The sequence below is a fragment of the Daucus carota genome, chromosome 7 (genome assembly GCF_001625215.2).
Source record: "Daucus carota subsp. sativus chromosome 7, DH1 v3.0, whole genome shotgun sequence".
Classification (NCBI taxonomy): Eukaryota; Viridiplantae; Streptophyta; class Magnoliopsida; order Apiales; family Apiaceae; genus Daucus; species Daucus carota.
In genome coordinates, this window is record NC_030387.2 from 23,059,452 (window position 1) to 23,076,049 (window position 16,598).

At 37.8% G+C, this 16,598-nt stretch overlaps 1 protein-coding gene across 1 annotated transcript; it reads left to right on the top strand.

Moving 5' to 3' along the window:
• Positions 1-591: 591 nt before the first annotated feature.
• LOC108194747 (uncharacterized) lies at positions 592-10,777 on the top strand. The gene is made up of 7 exons (XM_017361686.1): positions 592-712; positions 2,857-3,211; positions 3,319-5,140; positions 8,428-8,661; positions 8,764-8,867; positions 10,296-10,460; positions 10,627-10,777. The coding sequence occupies exons 1-7, from the start codon at positions 592-594 to the stop codon at positions 10,775-10,777; spliced, it is 2,952 nt and encodes a 983-aa protein (XP_017217175.1).
• Positions 10,778-16,598: the final 5,821 nt, after the last annotated feature.

Sequence of the window (16,598 nt, forward strand, 5' to 3'; positions counted from 1 at the left end):
CTTGTCCTTGATAATGATTTTGTTAATAAAAGAGACATTCTTGTCGAGCGTCGTAGGGAAGGCCTTGAACGGATTACTGATTTGCACCCTTGTTTTATGTCCTTGCAATATCCATTGTTGTTCACACATGGGGAGGATGGTTTTAGATTAAACATAAAGCACAGGAATGTTGATGTCCCTGATAATGGCCGGAACAAAACAGTTAGCTCCAGAGAGTACTATGCATTCAAATTACAATATAGACAAGCCGAAGGCCACACCCTCCTCCTTGCGGGCAGGTTGTTTTTGCAGTTCATTGTTGATGCTTGGTGTGCCGTGGAGCGTAGCCGCCTGCAGTGGATCCGTGAACACCAATCAATAATCAGATCCGATTTGTACAACAACATTGTTGATAGTGTTTAGCGCGGCGACGTAATAGCTTCTGAAGTTGGCAAGCGTGTAGTCTTGCCATCAAGCTTCACAGGTGGCTATAGATACATGCAACAAAACTTTCAGGATTCCCTAGCTATCTGTAAAGAATACGGCCACCCCGACCTATTCATTACATTTACATGTAATCCAAAATGGGAGGAGATCTTGCATGCTGTGCGAATGTGTGGTTCTCGTGATGCCTCGGTTCGACCGGACATAGTTGCTCGAGTGTTCAAACTCAAGCTCGACGTAATGATGACGGATCTGACTGAGAATAATGTGTTGGGTCGAGTATTGGCATGTATGTTCCCTTTGCTTTGAACTCATGAGTGCCTTTTTATGGTGTGATTGATTACCATCCACTTTTATTTCAATATACCATTTATGCCATGTCTGATTTAGTTCCATATTTGTTTGCCTATGTGAAATGATATGTACTTGGATGCATCTAAGAGTTCTTGGCTTAATGACATCTAGGAGGAACATGACCCCATATATATATATTGCATATAGAGAGAGGGAGGACCACAGAATTCATGTCTATTTCTACGCACCTACAAACATTTTTGATTGTCCTCATACCTCTAAGTATCTTCAGTTGAACGTGTGATCATGAACAAAAATACAAAGATAAAGAATAGAGCAGGATAGAAAATCAAATTTATACAGTTGACAGTCGGATATCTTGCCAAGGACCATTGTAAAAGTAATGCACTGCAGCTGCATAAGCTTCTTGAAAGATAAAAAGATATTCTTCAACTCCAAATAACAGGAAAGCCTGGCATTCTGGCCAAGTGCTGGAGAATAGTCCATTCCTTGCGAAAAAATAAGATTGTAAAAAGAATCAGTATCTTAATAAATTAATGAGCTGAGGTTTATAACATAAAAATGCACATAATATGTGCAGAAAAATTAAGCTTTAAGCTCCTCCTTTAGATTGATGCATTTTAGCGTGGAAGGCGAAGAGGATATAAACACACTAGGTTCTTCAATACCTATCGTCAGATTCAACCCAGGATTAAACACTGCTATTAAATACAGCCTATAGTCTAGACAGATCAGATGTCTGAGAAAAGCTGAAAGGTTAATTTCATTCTTGTACCAGGTGAAAATATGTATAATCAGGTAGTTCATATAATTCCTTTCATCTAAATCCAAAAAACAACAAAGCCATTTCAGGATAATCTATTACTCTTTATTAAAAGACAAAATACCCTTTAAATGTTAAATGCAGCGATAGTTTATAATTCGCAACGAAGTTAAAATATTACTTTTAGTGTATTATAATTTAAATTACCTAATCAATTAAAATTCTACTTGGATTGCATGTAAAAAGCATATATTTATATCTGCATATATTTCAAACCAAGCCTATCTTTTGTCCCTGAAATTGCTTAGTCCTGCATTCCACTAGAATTAGAAATCAAATCTTTGCTTCATTTGAAATATGTATGCCATGTGATGTTCCTCGTTAGTGTTGAGGTAAAAACTTGTTTCATGTGTTGTGCCCTTGCAAAACCTCCCTTGGCAATTGAGAATGCCTTCCCTTTTGAGCGGTGTTTTAACTCCCTTCATCAGTAGTCTACTTCCAAATATTGCTTTGGAACAGTTTAGTTGTAAATCTGATGACAAGTAAAGACCTGTTTCCTACTGAGCCTTTGGGATCTTGCGAATTGGTGGTTGTTTAAAGTTTGTATTTCAAAGGGTTTTCAAAGCTATTTAGTGATACCTGTTGCATGTCCCAGCAATCCAATGGCGATGATCTTTGTTATTCAGGTTTAGTCTCTTTTGCCATTTCAGGTTATGATCCATTTTATCATGACTCTTTATTTTAAAGTTGATTTGCTGCTACCATTCACCTTGTGGTTCGGATAGCTGCTATTTATCATGCCTTTATTGCTGAGGGCTATGCCTTAAGTGGGTTGATATAATTTCTTCTGCAAACAATTAACACAGGCTGGAATGTTTTGACCCTTTTTAAAAAAATTATGATCTACTTTTGGATTAGTGGTTATGCGTACAACTACCATCTTGTTTTGATAGTTATTGCTAACGTATCAGTAATCATAATTACTAGTGATGTTGTACCCTGGCCAAATAACACCTGTTAGAGTCGTGATTTAAAGGTGAATGAAAATGTGTCGGTGCTAGAGTGTCTCTGTGCTTTGCTAGACTTGTGCATTTGGTTAACTAGGCAGACCAATAGATAGTAGTTGTGGTTGTTATTAGCATTTTTCCGATAACTCCAAAGGGTAAATGTATAGAATTCCAGTGTAGTCGGTTGTGAAAATGGTAAATGACTGGAATATCAGTTGTTAACTCATTATATCATGTGCGGGGTCACTTCAAGGCCTTATTAGGGATAGCTTTTGCAATACTGCCTCCTACCCAAATTGTCCTCTCTTTATTTAATTGTTCTTGAGTGCCTCCAATTGTTCTCCGTAGCTGTCTACACCGTGGAGTTCCAGAAACGAGGCCTCCCCCATGCCCACATTGTGTTATGGTTGGCTGATGAGGATAAGTTAAAGACCCCTGAGGACATTGATGAGGTGATATGTGCCGAGATACCTGACAAAGAAACCGATACTATTGGGTACAGAGCAGTCTCCCAACTCATGATGCATGGTCCGTGCGGGGAAGCAAATCCGAAATGTCCATGTATGTTCAGAGGGAGATGTGGAAAACATTTTCCCAAGCCTTTTAGCAACAGCACCACTATCAACAATGATGGGTATGCTTTGTACAGGAGGAGAAACACTCAAAGAACAGTGAAATGCAATAACATATATCTCGATAACAGGTTTGCTATTACTTTAAGCGGTTTAGTTTCCAGCATGCAGTCTCTCTCTGACCATGTTATAAGCAGATTATATGCTCATTATTGTGCTCATGCATTTGTAACCGCAGGCATGTTGTTCCTTACAATCGTGGGCTGCTTGTCAAATACCAAGGACACATTAATGTCGAAAGGTGTAATCGTTCCCAATCGATAAAATATCTTTTCAAATATATTGGGAAAGGACCGGACACAACAACAGCTGTAATGGAATCAGATGTTCAAACTGGGCCTGATATACATGCCAGAATCAACAATGAAAGAGAGGTTGAAGGTGATGAGATTAAAAATTATATATCTTGCCGTTATGTCTCTGCAGCAGAGGCTTGTTGGTGTATCTTTGAGTTTCCTATCCATCATAGAGAGCCATATGTGCAAAGACTATACTTCCATCTTGAAAATGAACAGGAGGTCATGTTTCGTGACAATGAGTCGTTGCCAGAAGTTGTGAACAGGGTCGACCCAGATGGAACTATGTTTGTGCAGTGGTTATTAAGCAATCGTTATGACGAGTCAGGGAGACACCCAACGTTTGTGACTTATCCGAAGTATTATCGGTGGGATTTATCTGCAAAGCGTTGGTTTCGACGCCGGCAAAATGTATCTGTTGTTGGCCGTATGGTTTATGCACATCCTGCGTCTGGGGAACGCTTCTATATGCGAATGATATTGAATTTTGTAGCTGGAGCAAAAAACTTTGCCGATGTGCGAACTGTGGATGGCGTTGTGTGCTCTACTTATAAGGAAGCATGTTTCCGCAGGGGCCTCCTCGAGTCTGATAGAGAATGGCACATTGCAATTGATGATGCTGCTAACTATGCTACTGCTCCAAAACTTCGTGAGTTGTTTGTCACTCTCTTGATATTTTGTGAAGTCACTGATCCTGGGACACTATGGGATAAACATTATCTGCAATTGTGTGATGATGTTGAGTACAACCGTCGGAAACTCTTAAATATGCCAAATCTTAGCATCAGCGAACAGGACAAGCAAATGCTCGCACTCAAAGAGATTAATGATCTGTTAAAACAACATGGTAAACGCTTGGAGGATTTTCCAGGAATGCCCCTGCTTAACATGTCAGGCCTTTCAAGGTATAAGAATGACCTTTTGCTAGAAGAAATGATGTACGATCGAAGTCAGCTCCAGTGTCAAGCTTCAGAGAAGGTGACTTGTTTGAATCATATGCAGCGGACTGTTTATCATCGTGTGATGGGAGCTGTTACATCTAACAATGGAGCCCTTCTTTTCGTTTATGGTCATGGAGGTACAGGCAAGACCTTTTTGTGGTCAGCTATAGTCGCACATCTAAGGAGTGAGGGTAAAATTGTGTTGGCCGTCGCCTCTTCTGGTATAGCATCTTTATTGATGGAAGGTAGGCGGACTGCTCACTCGAGATTTAAGATACCAATAGATCTCGATGAGCATAGCTGCTGTGATATTAAAAAAAATACAAACCTCGCGGATTTGATATGCCAGACAAGTCTTGTGGTTTGGGATGAAGCTCCAATGAACCACCGTTTTGTGTTTGAATTAGTGGATCGCACATTCCGTGACATTTTGACTAAAATAAATCCAAGGGCACGTTCCATGCCATTTGGTGGATTGACAGTCCTGCTTGGTGGAGATTTCAGGCAAACCCTTCCTGTAATTCCTAACAAAGGGCGTGCACATATTATCGAAGCGTGTATATGTAAATCCCACTTGTGGCAATACTGTGAGGTCTACCGATTGGAAGAGAATATGCGTCTTGAAAGGAATGTTCCCCCCATTACTGTTGATGGCAGGGAGGTGGCATTTCAGGAGTGGGTTTTGAGGCTCGGCAATGGGACCGAAAGGATGTACTCTCTGGATGATGATAACGAACCTGCTTGGATAAGGATCCCCACGGAGGTATGTACGTCAATCAGTACAATTACCCTTTTATGACTACTGTACGCAAAAAAAACAGGCATTTACTATATTCGATGTCAATAGATAGTGCCGTCTGCTGATGGCTGAGTAAGGCGGGTGGTATACATTAATTTCTTTGTTTACAATATGCTATCTTCGCTGATGCCTCCCCCAACTCAATGCATACACAGCTTGAGAATCACTTATTATAATCTGCAGCACTTAGCCAAAGATTGAAAATGTACTGAATGTGGGATTTTGCTCCAATCACATTTATTTCCATGTGGCACTATGAATCATGGGGAAATTATACCCTCCAGAAAGATAAAATGGTCCCAAGTGTGACATAATAATAGGCAAAAACTATTATGCCTGCTTTTAGTTAATCTATATGTTGCAATCTGAGTAAGGCGGGTGGTAAACATTACTTTCTTTGTTTACAATATGCTATCTGTGCTGATGCCTCCCCCAACTTCATGCGTACACAGCTTGAGAATCACTTATTATAATTTGCACCACTTAGCCAAAGCTTAAAAATGTGCTGAATGTGCCATTTTGCTCCAATAACATTTATGTCCATGTGGTACTATAAATCATGGGGAAATTATACCCTCCAGAAAGATAAAATGGTCCAAACTGTAGCATAATGATATGCAAAAACTATTATGCTTGCTTTTGGTTAATCTATATGTTGCAATCTGATTTTAAACGTGATTCTGGGTAGGTTGGAAAATGGATTCCCCTTTTAATAAGACACAAAACAGTGGATTATACTTGCTGCTATCTGCTGCCTAATATATAACAGCCTATAATGTTTATATTATCCTGGCTGCTTGACCACCTTCATAGGTATCATTTCTTAAGATTCATATTCAATTCCAATATTACTGTGCCATGCCATTGATTTTTGACATCATTCTAACCGCACTCTGTGAAAGAGCTCCGTTTAGGAAATTGTTAGCCACATGTTAAATCTTCAGAAAATTAGCAGGCCTGATATTAGACTGCAACTAAACATTAGAGCACTAAATACTTTTTCCGGGGTACCATCTACTTACAAAGATTAGGGAACGACTTTATACCATAGCTTATTGTACTTGAGGAATCATTTGCCGGCGCGATGTACGATAACCTCTGAAAGTTTCATCACTAAATTTGGTAGTATGGTGGGAAATTGTATATATAATGCATGTTATTCCCCTGTTACACACAAAAACACATAACGATGAAAATGGGTTGCAAGATTCGGAGCTCGAATTCTTGGATAAGTTTTGGGTTCATTAGAAATCTTAATATATGTGGAATCAGAGTTGTAGGTGAGTATATTGTATTTGATACAAATTGTTAGGATAGGATTATTATATTATATAATCGATACTTAATTTTGGATTTCGCAGTATAGTTTCTCCCAACCGAACTATTGGGCACCGATCGATATCCTTTTAAGATCGACTACCTTTAACCCTGGATGAGGCGCGGCCGAAAATACAACTAAAAATATTATTTGTAATTTACTTTTCACCGACTTTTTATTCTTTCATATAAGAGGCATTCTATGATCTACCTGTTTCAAAAAATAGAGGTGGTCATGAAAAATATTAGAGGTCGAAGAATTGATTTAGAATCTTGATATATGAAAAAATAGATATGACCACAAATAAAAGCCTGACAAAGAATTATGCAGGTGCCAAGAAGGGTGGATTACATTCCTGCTACTTGCTACTTGTTTGAAGAGTAATGCTATGTCCATCGCTACAGAAAAGATTTACATAATGACGTGTCGGCATGAGTTGGACGTAACAATCAATACCTTGTCGGCCACTTACCTAGATATCAGTTGTCTTCTCTTTTATTATCATACACTTTATGTTTTCTTTTATTTGTGCTATGTCTTGATATCTTTTATTTGTGTTATCTTTTAATATTTTAGTTTTAGAGTACTTGCTGATTTTATATATTAGATTTTCATATTTATACATATCATTTTAAATTCTTATTTGAATGACCCGTATTTACATAAGCATGTGTATTTGTATAATATAATTAATGAAAATGAAGAGTTTAATTTAAATATATCACGTGTGATTTTTTTTCAAAACACTAAAACAATTTCGCAAAAGTTTAATTTATGTATTTCACCGTCTAATTTTATACCCTTTTCTTTTTAATTACTAATATGACTTATATTACTTGTATAATATTTTGATGTGAACTGATGACTTTACTATATTAGACAAAAATAACTAAAAAACCCTCACATATTATATATATAAAAATTTCAATTTACATCAAAATATCATACAGTTATAATAACTGATTACTGATTAAAAAAAGACAATAAAAGTTAAAAGGTGAGATACATAAGGAAGAAAATAAAATAGAAAAGGAAAATATAATTCACATAAATTAAATTCTTTTGAAATTGTTTTAGTTTTTTGAAAAAATCACATGCGATATGTTTAAATTAAACTCTTCATTTTAATTAATTATCTTATACAAATACATATGTTTATGTAAATATGGGTTGTTTAAATAAGAAATTTATAATGATATGCATAAATTCTAAAATTTAATATATGAAATTAGCATTTACTCAAAAAATAAAAGATATTAGAAGATAGCACAAATAAAAGATAACATAAAGTGTAAGAAAATAAAAGAGAATACAACTGATATTTAGATAAGTGGCAGACAAGACGTCCAACTCATGTAGGCATGTCATTCTGTAACTCTTTCCTGTAGTGTTTTCTGTGGATGAAGCATTACTCTTGTTTGGAATATCTTTTGTCATAGCTTGTTTTCCGTCTAATCCTCATTGCAACTTACTAAAAAAAAAGGGTGATTTATTCCCCCTCAGCCTGTTGTTTGCTGAAATGAATACGGCAGTGAATGTAACCTGTGGAACTGAAAATGGCACTGAAAGGTCCGATTTGCCTTTTCAGTATCCCCAGCTTAAATGATCTCCTCTCACTCAGGTCTATAAAATGTGCTCCTACCAGCATACCAAAAAGACTACGGCCTTTCAAACCGAAGAGGAAAAATAATTGGCAGAAAAAATGATTCTCATCCCAGCTTTGAATCCGTAGAATGCTACATCTCCTATCCTGGTGCGCGCAACCCGGATTTGGGAATCAATCAATAAGGAAACAAAGCAGGTCTTTCACACAAATGTGGTGCTCGTGGATGAGGAGGTCAGTTTATGCGAACTTATAACCTCCAAAATGTCATAATTAATCATCCTATATGTATATATGGATCAGCTCACGTCACTTCCTTCTTGTCTGCAGGGTAACCAGATTGTTGCAATGGTTCGGAATACTCAAAAGGCAAATTGTTTCCCCCTCATCTCTGAAGGTAAGGTCTACCAGATTTCCAATGCAAAGGTTGTCACTGCTGCTAAGGCTTTCAGGGCTATTGACCGGAATGTGTCTCTGCTAATCTTTCACGGGACCCGAATACAGCCGGCTGCTGACACTGACCTCATCCTGAGACACAGGTTTGACCTTACTCCTTTCGAGGAGGTGGCACGCCTCATCAATACGACAACCAATTTGATAGGTAATAAAAATTGCAACAAACACATGTCTTCATTTATGCTTATTCCTCGATAATATGCTTGACAGAAAAAACTCTGCGTAGATGTCATCGGTCTGGTCACAGATTATGGGAATTTGGAAACGATCGCAAACGGGGCACAAAAGCTGGATATCATCCTGGAAAATGAAAGGTACACCTGTATGTTATGGTCTTCAAAGTTTACTGCACCATCCAGATAAATAACTCAGTAAAACACTTAACCAAGACGCATTCGTATGGCTTTCTGGCAGGAATAAGAAAATGGCCATCGCCCTCTGGGAGGACAAGGCACAGTAGTTTCTGGGGACTTTGCACGAGACACCGTCTGTTCCAGCCTTCATTGTTGTGTGTGGCCTCCTGCCGAAATCATTTGCCGGTAATGTTTTTCGCAATCAACTGCTTGTACATAACACAATCAACACGATTTCAGGCTCATTCATGATGAACATCCAGTTATTTATTAGCTTCAATTTTAATTACTATAGCTTTCTTGAATCAATTGACACATAGTTCTTGGCGCTATTCAACTACAGTTTATTCCCAATGTAATTCGTCTTAAATGAATTTAGCATATTTAGGAGTGACTACCCAATCTGCATGCTTTTCTAAGAGATACAAATTTCGTTAACTCATTGCCACAACAATGACAGGCCTTAGTTTAATGCTGTGACCCACATAACAAATGCCACTCACCTCAGGACTGAAGACTTATACCATAAAATATTTGCATACATTTCCTTAACTGCTTGAAGAAACAATGTTCAGCCACACCACCGTCCTCCCATGTTGATTCCTTTGAATTAGGACTTAAATCTGGTTGAAGGTTAGTCAGAAAAAGACTACTCTATGACGGAACAAACAGGAACTATAGATCTACATATGAATTCTGTTAGTTAGTGGTCCCCACATTCACGTATTAGCTAAATGTTCTCACTTCAGATTTTCCAAAGATTGTTAGTGGTAAAATTTTAATGCCCTTGTGACTATTTTAGTGTGATGGAGGAATATATGTTGACAGTATAGCTCCATGTCCACTTAAGTATGTGATACGCAGGCAGCACACGGTCGATTTGTAGTCAACCATAATATGTTCAAGAAGAGGGGATGTGTGTGGAGGCCTTACTGGGATCCCTAACTTATTGAAATATTATGTCTGATAATAATGACTTTGCAGCCTTGCCCGCTTCTGGTATTCCAATTTTAATATCTTACTCGTTAGCGTGCCCTGCATTCTAGAACAGGATAATAGATTGATTGCGACACAGACCTTCAATATGTATGAATTGATTTAGCCGTCTGCAGAATTGTGCAGACCCTAGGCATGAACATCATACGAAATACTCCCCACACTAGAACTACACCGTAGCCACCAAAACATTAGCTCAGCAGACTTTTGCATTTAGCATCATGGCCTCGCTTGTCTTTTCACTGTGCTTCAGTTTTTTATAATTCTCTTTTGTTGTACAACCATTGATTGTGCATTTCCACAGGCAATCCGTCCCTGTCAAGCACGGATGCAACAAAGTGCTACCTTAATATAGATTACAGCCGCTCAATGATCTTAGGGGCATGATTTCAGCTGCCGCGGGGAACCAGCTGAGCTGCTTGGGGCTCCTGTGAATCGCCCCACTGTGGAAGCCAATGCAAACAACTTGAAGCACCTAACTATTCAAGAAATTCTGGAATACCACCTACCAGCTGGAGAAAACTTAAGCGTACATGTCTTTGCGCAACTGAAAGAAAGGTGCATGTTAGCTATAGGCGCCCATGAATTAATCTGAAAAGATGCCCGTAACTATATTACCTACATCAATTTATTTATGTCCATCATATAGAACAACTACTCAATTACGTCGTTAGAAACTCTGTATTGAAAGAAATTTTTGGAAAATAACTTTTCACTGTGACAGATGTCTCGCTGCCTCTGCCTCGCAGAGATTGTTGCTGTTTTGGAAGAGGAGGGGTGGTACTACAACTGCTGTTCAAAATGTTCGCGCAAAACCTGATTGCTTGGCCAGAATAACTACTGCGACAGCTGCGCAGAAAATGTGCCAGAACTGAAACAAAGGTACAAACAATGAAGAGTCAAATTTAAATATTTCCCATGTGAATTTGATATGCTCTTACATATGCCATGTTCATCAACCAGCTACTTCCAGCTCTCTAATAAAATGGGCATGCCCCCGATATTTTTATATAACCCTCCCTGCTTGCCATTTCTGCTTTGCTGTTCCCCTAGCTTAGATAGCCACTAAATTGCCTTCTACTCAAATGTCTGAGCCGTTACATGGTACAGGAATGTGCTTTGTTAAAGAAGTTCCAACTCATACTATAAGATGGTTAGAAAAACCCCTGCATCTACAAAACCTGAATTTCTTCGTTTTAATTTAAGTTTATAGTACTCCTTGATCTTTTTATGTATTATAGTGCCATATTTTAACAGGCACACCTGAACAGGGACCATGCTAATCAAACTTCTTCCGTGATAGGTACAAGCTGATTGTGCGAGTCAAGGATCAGAGTGGGAGCACCACTTTCACTCTTTTCAACAAGGAGGTTGAGCGAGTCATTCGAGTGCCCGTGGAGAAAGTTATTGCGGAAACTAACAAGATTTTTTATTACTTGCTATTATGACATATCCCCCACCTCCAACTCAAATGCTAACGGCAATTATAATGCTGGACACTATAGCAGCTACAATTCCAACAGTGGTGAAGAATGTGGTGGGCAAGAGATGTGTGTTTGATATTAAGATCAATAACTACAACACTAACTTGGGCTACGAGGAGTACACTGTTATCAAGTTGTCTGAGAGCTCAGTCGGTGATGCCAACCCAACAGCAGAGCACGGTGGACCGCCGGAGAAGAGGCAAAGGATGTCCTAAATAGGAATCCAACTATCTATCTACAGAAAGCTGGATACAGCTGGCCCATGAACTATATCTAAATAAGGTTTAAATCTCATGAACTAAATGACATTATAGTTTCTAAGTTTTCCATGTTATTCCACTGAACATAAGGGATCCTTCCCTCTATTATAAAGCATATTATATGCATTACTCTGTCATCCTTGGTTTGCACCAGAAATAACATTATAAGCTTGCCATATATATACATTGTGAGTGAGGTCCTCCACCCAATGACATCATTTCCAAAGTTGCCCTTGATTCAGTTACAATATGTTGCTGCGTTCAATACATGTCAATTCATCATCAACCGAAAAATAGATAAATAGAGTTATAAACTTAACCTCCTAAATGGAACGCATGGGACATTACTTGGAACCCTTTTTTGGACAAGATAAATAAATTCGGTAATGGCCAACTAAGGTATATCATCGAAGAGTATTACATATTCTGTTTTTCATATTTACATCCCGTTTCCCTGCAATCTCCTAGCGGATTACATTGTGGAGGCATTTTCGTATCGTAGTTTGACTGACACTTTAGTGTTATGCTTTGACCATGGCTGGCGCACAGTTAAGGCTATTTAGGCGACCGCCTAAGGCATGCACTTTTCAGAGACCCCATATTTATATTAAGCATGTGTATATATAAGTATGTATATGTGGAAAAAAATTCAGAGAATTTATTTTCAGTTCAATTAATATTTTGATTCTGATCTTAGTAACAAAATTCTTTTCATTATTACAACTTATTTAAAATATTTCATCAAAATATTTCCAACATTTAATATTATCTTCAATTTTTACATCTTAACATTAATTTCGAAAAAATATTTATTTAACAATTTACTTCTACAATATAACTTTGAATACGAAAATATAGTAATATAGTAATTAAATAAAAGTTCTTAGCTTGAGATTGTATCCCAAAACAATAATATATATATATATATATATATATATATATATATATAACATATAATTAATTTAATTCTAATACACACGGTATTTAATTATGTTTGCCTTTGAATTTATTAAAATTAAATATGTTTATTTAGAATAAATTATATATTTATTAACGACTACTTCTACTATATTATGAAAAATCATCGTTACATAAAAATATTTTTTTTATATACTAAAAGACATAATCAATAAAATTAATAACATAAGCTATTAGATATAATAGTGTGTTTATGGCGATTTTATGTTTATAACATTTGAATATTGCAAATATTTGTATTTATATTATTAAGAAAATATTTATTTTTTAAGGCCCCACTATTATGATTCGCCCAAGGCTTCAGCAGGCCCTGGGTTTAACTACGTCAACAAACCGATCAAAAGCAGGACTTATTGCTATATATGCTCAACATCGGGTAACATGGAATACATGTATTTTGTCCTATGTTTTCCCATGTCCTTCATTCTGGTGATAGCCAAAATTCAATAGGGTCACACATGTCTGTGTTAACAAGATTCTACCATGAATTACCCTAGTGCATCTACTAATTATAGCATTGCACGCAACATATTCACGGAAATTGAGCCTCAAAAAAGTTATGTTTGGAAAAATACCGGGCAAGACCATTTTTGAAAAAACATATTCAGCCTCGACATTAATAAAATGCCCACTGGACCAATTCGGTAACCACATTTAGCTTTCTTAGAAAGATGGTTGGAAAAATCAAAAGATCTTTTCCGACCAGAGTACGTCCCCTTTTTCATTGACCTGAGTGTAATTAATATATTAAAACAAATTCTGGATGTACATATAAATTTATCATATCTTACTTATATTCAACATGGTGAAGGTCATTTCCGACCAGATTACGCCCCCCTTTTCATCGACTTAATGTAATTACTATATTAAAACAAAGTCTGGATATACATATAAATTTATCATAGCTCGCTTATATTCAACACGTGGGCTGGGATCTAACACGGTGATATTGATTAAATTTAGATCTACTATTTTTTTAGGAATTATGTTATATCCACTATTGCTAAAGTCAACATTAATTTACATCGTCAAATGTAATTTAACTTCTAGGCTTTTTTGTATTTTCGTGTACTATAAAAAATTGATTTTAACTGGGCTAATATAATTAGTTAAACATATATTAACCATAAGCGCTGAGATTTTGCCGAGGCCACGCCACATTAACTTCAAAACTGGAGATACAAAATCTCTTCGTCAGTGTGAGCGATATTTGAAAAAATATTATATGCCGCATGAGTTCAGCGTGCGAGACAATTATCAATGACTTGCTACACAACATAACATGTCAGACTATCACAGACTATTCAGATTCGGCTACACTAATTGCCATCATGGAGATCATATTAATTAAATTTAATAAACTAACCTCCTCATTTCCTAACCTGACTCAGGTACCCAGTTATATACACCCACCTTGGATCTGCACCTACCATTCGGCAAACAGCAGGGGATGCACCACGAACAGTATGAACACTCTCAGCACACTAGGATTTGGTCACCACGAAAACAAATTCTTGGCAAGAATTATGACCTTATGGGAAAGCTTCTCCAACAACGCTTACTATACACCGATGCTTAATTTCACATTGGTGGACACGGAGGTATTTTTTAACACACATGCTACATAACAATGACTTAGGCATATGTTATCATAATATCCATGCATGACCTGCTCAAGACTTGTGCATTGCAGCATGAACAGTACTGGGCTATCGCTCCCCCTTCTGAACGCGAGCGCCTCTTGCCTACGGTGTTCCCCGGGATGCTTTATCACATAACGAATTTCAAAATAATAGCCTCACAAGGTCCCTTCAGGCCCCTCAGTACTCCCAAAATACTTGTATTTGGTAGCGACACTAAGTGGGAAGACTATGTATTTCCAAGCTCAATCCCGCGCTTCAAATTCAACTTAACTTCATGGCCGAGGATACTTACAAGGATTGCCAAGGACACGTTACTCAGCGGTGATCACATGCTTTAGAAATTAAACTCACACTAAATTAAATTGATTTATTACAGTTATTTTTATCTTACTTATGGATGTTTTGACGTGAGCAGATGTGGCGGGCGTGATTATATGTGTCGAAGATATAAAACTCTCACAAAATGGCATCCAAAGGCTCAATCTCACCTTAATTGACGAGAGGTACTTGACCATATCCACATGCATGATTCCACGTTACAAATGAATAACTGCACAGGCAATTTTAAATTATATCAAATTTCATGTTTGCACATAAAATCACCTCTGCGGAATGCAGCCTTATACATATCCATGTATCCTTGTGGGATGTAAAGGCAAGATCGTTCCAGCGTGACTTTAAGGAACACCGCTGGAAAAATGTTCTTACCGTAATGACTGGATTACTGGTGAAGAACAGTAAAGGTGAGTCATCTGCAAACCATCCACAAGATAAATAACCTGGTTCAATTATAAACTATCCATGTGGTTAATATATTTATTTCTGTTCAGTCCTTATGTCCTGTCCTTCTCTTCAACATAGGCTGATTGACTTATGAAACGGGCAAGTAGAATTCCCTTTAGAGGTCCGAAACCCTTTCAGATCAGAGGAATATTTAATCACATATGATTAGGCAATGCTGTCACGTGAATTTGACTGGGTACAAAACCCATGGAACCGTACATAAGAACATCCCAACAGAGTAGTTACCTTACCTCAGAGCTTTATGCTGGTACTACCCGGGGACTGTAAGCTCAACGGAACATTGTATAAAATTATATTATCTGGGGTAGATGGGGATATACAAACACAATAGCATTACAAATTTAATACACCAACACCTATAGGCTAGCCTTCGCTCCTAATACAAGTGACTGATCACACAACAGCACATAGCATGTCTCATACAGTGCCTCATTCTACAGGAACAGTCTACCTATCATCGACCCCGGGAACAAGCATTTTCTTCAATCCATCAGCTGAACCGATATGCAACCTTCCAAAGAGTATCAGTTGTGCATATGGCGACTTCATATGCCGCCAACCTCAGGAAATTGAACGGAGGTACCAAATCTTGCCGCAGGAACACATTATGACACCACTTTTGACAATACAACAAATACTCGGTATTCGGCTATGGCTTTACCAGAAGGTAATCTCAGACTATTATCAATTACGAATGAATGGATCTAACAACTGATAATCCAGTGTATGCTATGTACCTAACATAAAGCTACATTGTCTGACATAAACCGGCCTAGTACCACTGCAATGTCACAATAATTGACATACTGCTTCGTGGCTGCCGTCACAATGGATCATGCCTTCACTGCAAAGGTTCTGTGATCGGAACTGAAGCCAGATATTACTGCGCTGCATGTGGACGGAATTTCATTACCCCTTCCACAAGGTAACTGCAGATGCCTGAAAGATTTTATATAAAAGATGACGTCCACAAAAATATTATAATGTATGCTAAAACTATATATGAAACAGGCCCAGCATTGTCCTCCATGTCAAAGACCACACTGGAGAAATAAGAATCAACCTCCAGCCACCGGAACTTAGCCTGCTGACAGGGTACTCGCGGAGGGAACTTCTAAGAGATCGCACTCTGGTTCGCATACTTTCTGCATGCATACACACTTCCATTATTTAACACTTCCATATTCATGGCACACCAAACAATCGGACGACTTTACATTTTCATGTCTGCCCATCACAGGTTAATGGGATTTGGACCTTTTCAACTGCTTCGGGGATCATCAAAGGCGCTAATTGCACTTTTGAGCTTATGATGGCGCCCTCCTCTTATTCAAATACAACTGGAAAACTAATAGTGGACGGAATTGTCCAATACAGCAAGAAGAAGAGGACATACCCAGCTTAGTTGCAACACTGTTCTGATATGCAAGTACATACACAACATTCACCCTTCTGGCCCGCATTCTGAAAAGTGACTCTGATCCCCGCCGCTCGATAACTACGCATCGTCATGTACTTGCTCTCTTT

What these genes read in the sequence shown, in the direction of transcription:
- LOC108194747 (XM_017361686.1), top strand. Translation starts at nt 592, where the DNA reads ATGTGTGGTTCTCGTGATGCCTCGGTTCGACCGGACATAGTTGCTCGA. An exon ending in ACCTTACTCCTTTCGAGGAG is followed by an intron (nt 8,662 to 8,763) that starts GTGGCACGCCTC and finishes TATGCTTGACAG; the next exon opens with AAAAAACTCTGCGTAGATGT. An exon ending in TTTGCGCAACTGAAAGAAAG is followed by an intron (nt 10,461 to 10,626) that starts GTGCATGTTAGC and finishes TCACTGTGACAG; the next exon opens with ATGTCTCGCTGCCTCTGCCT.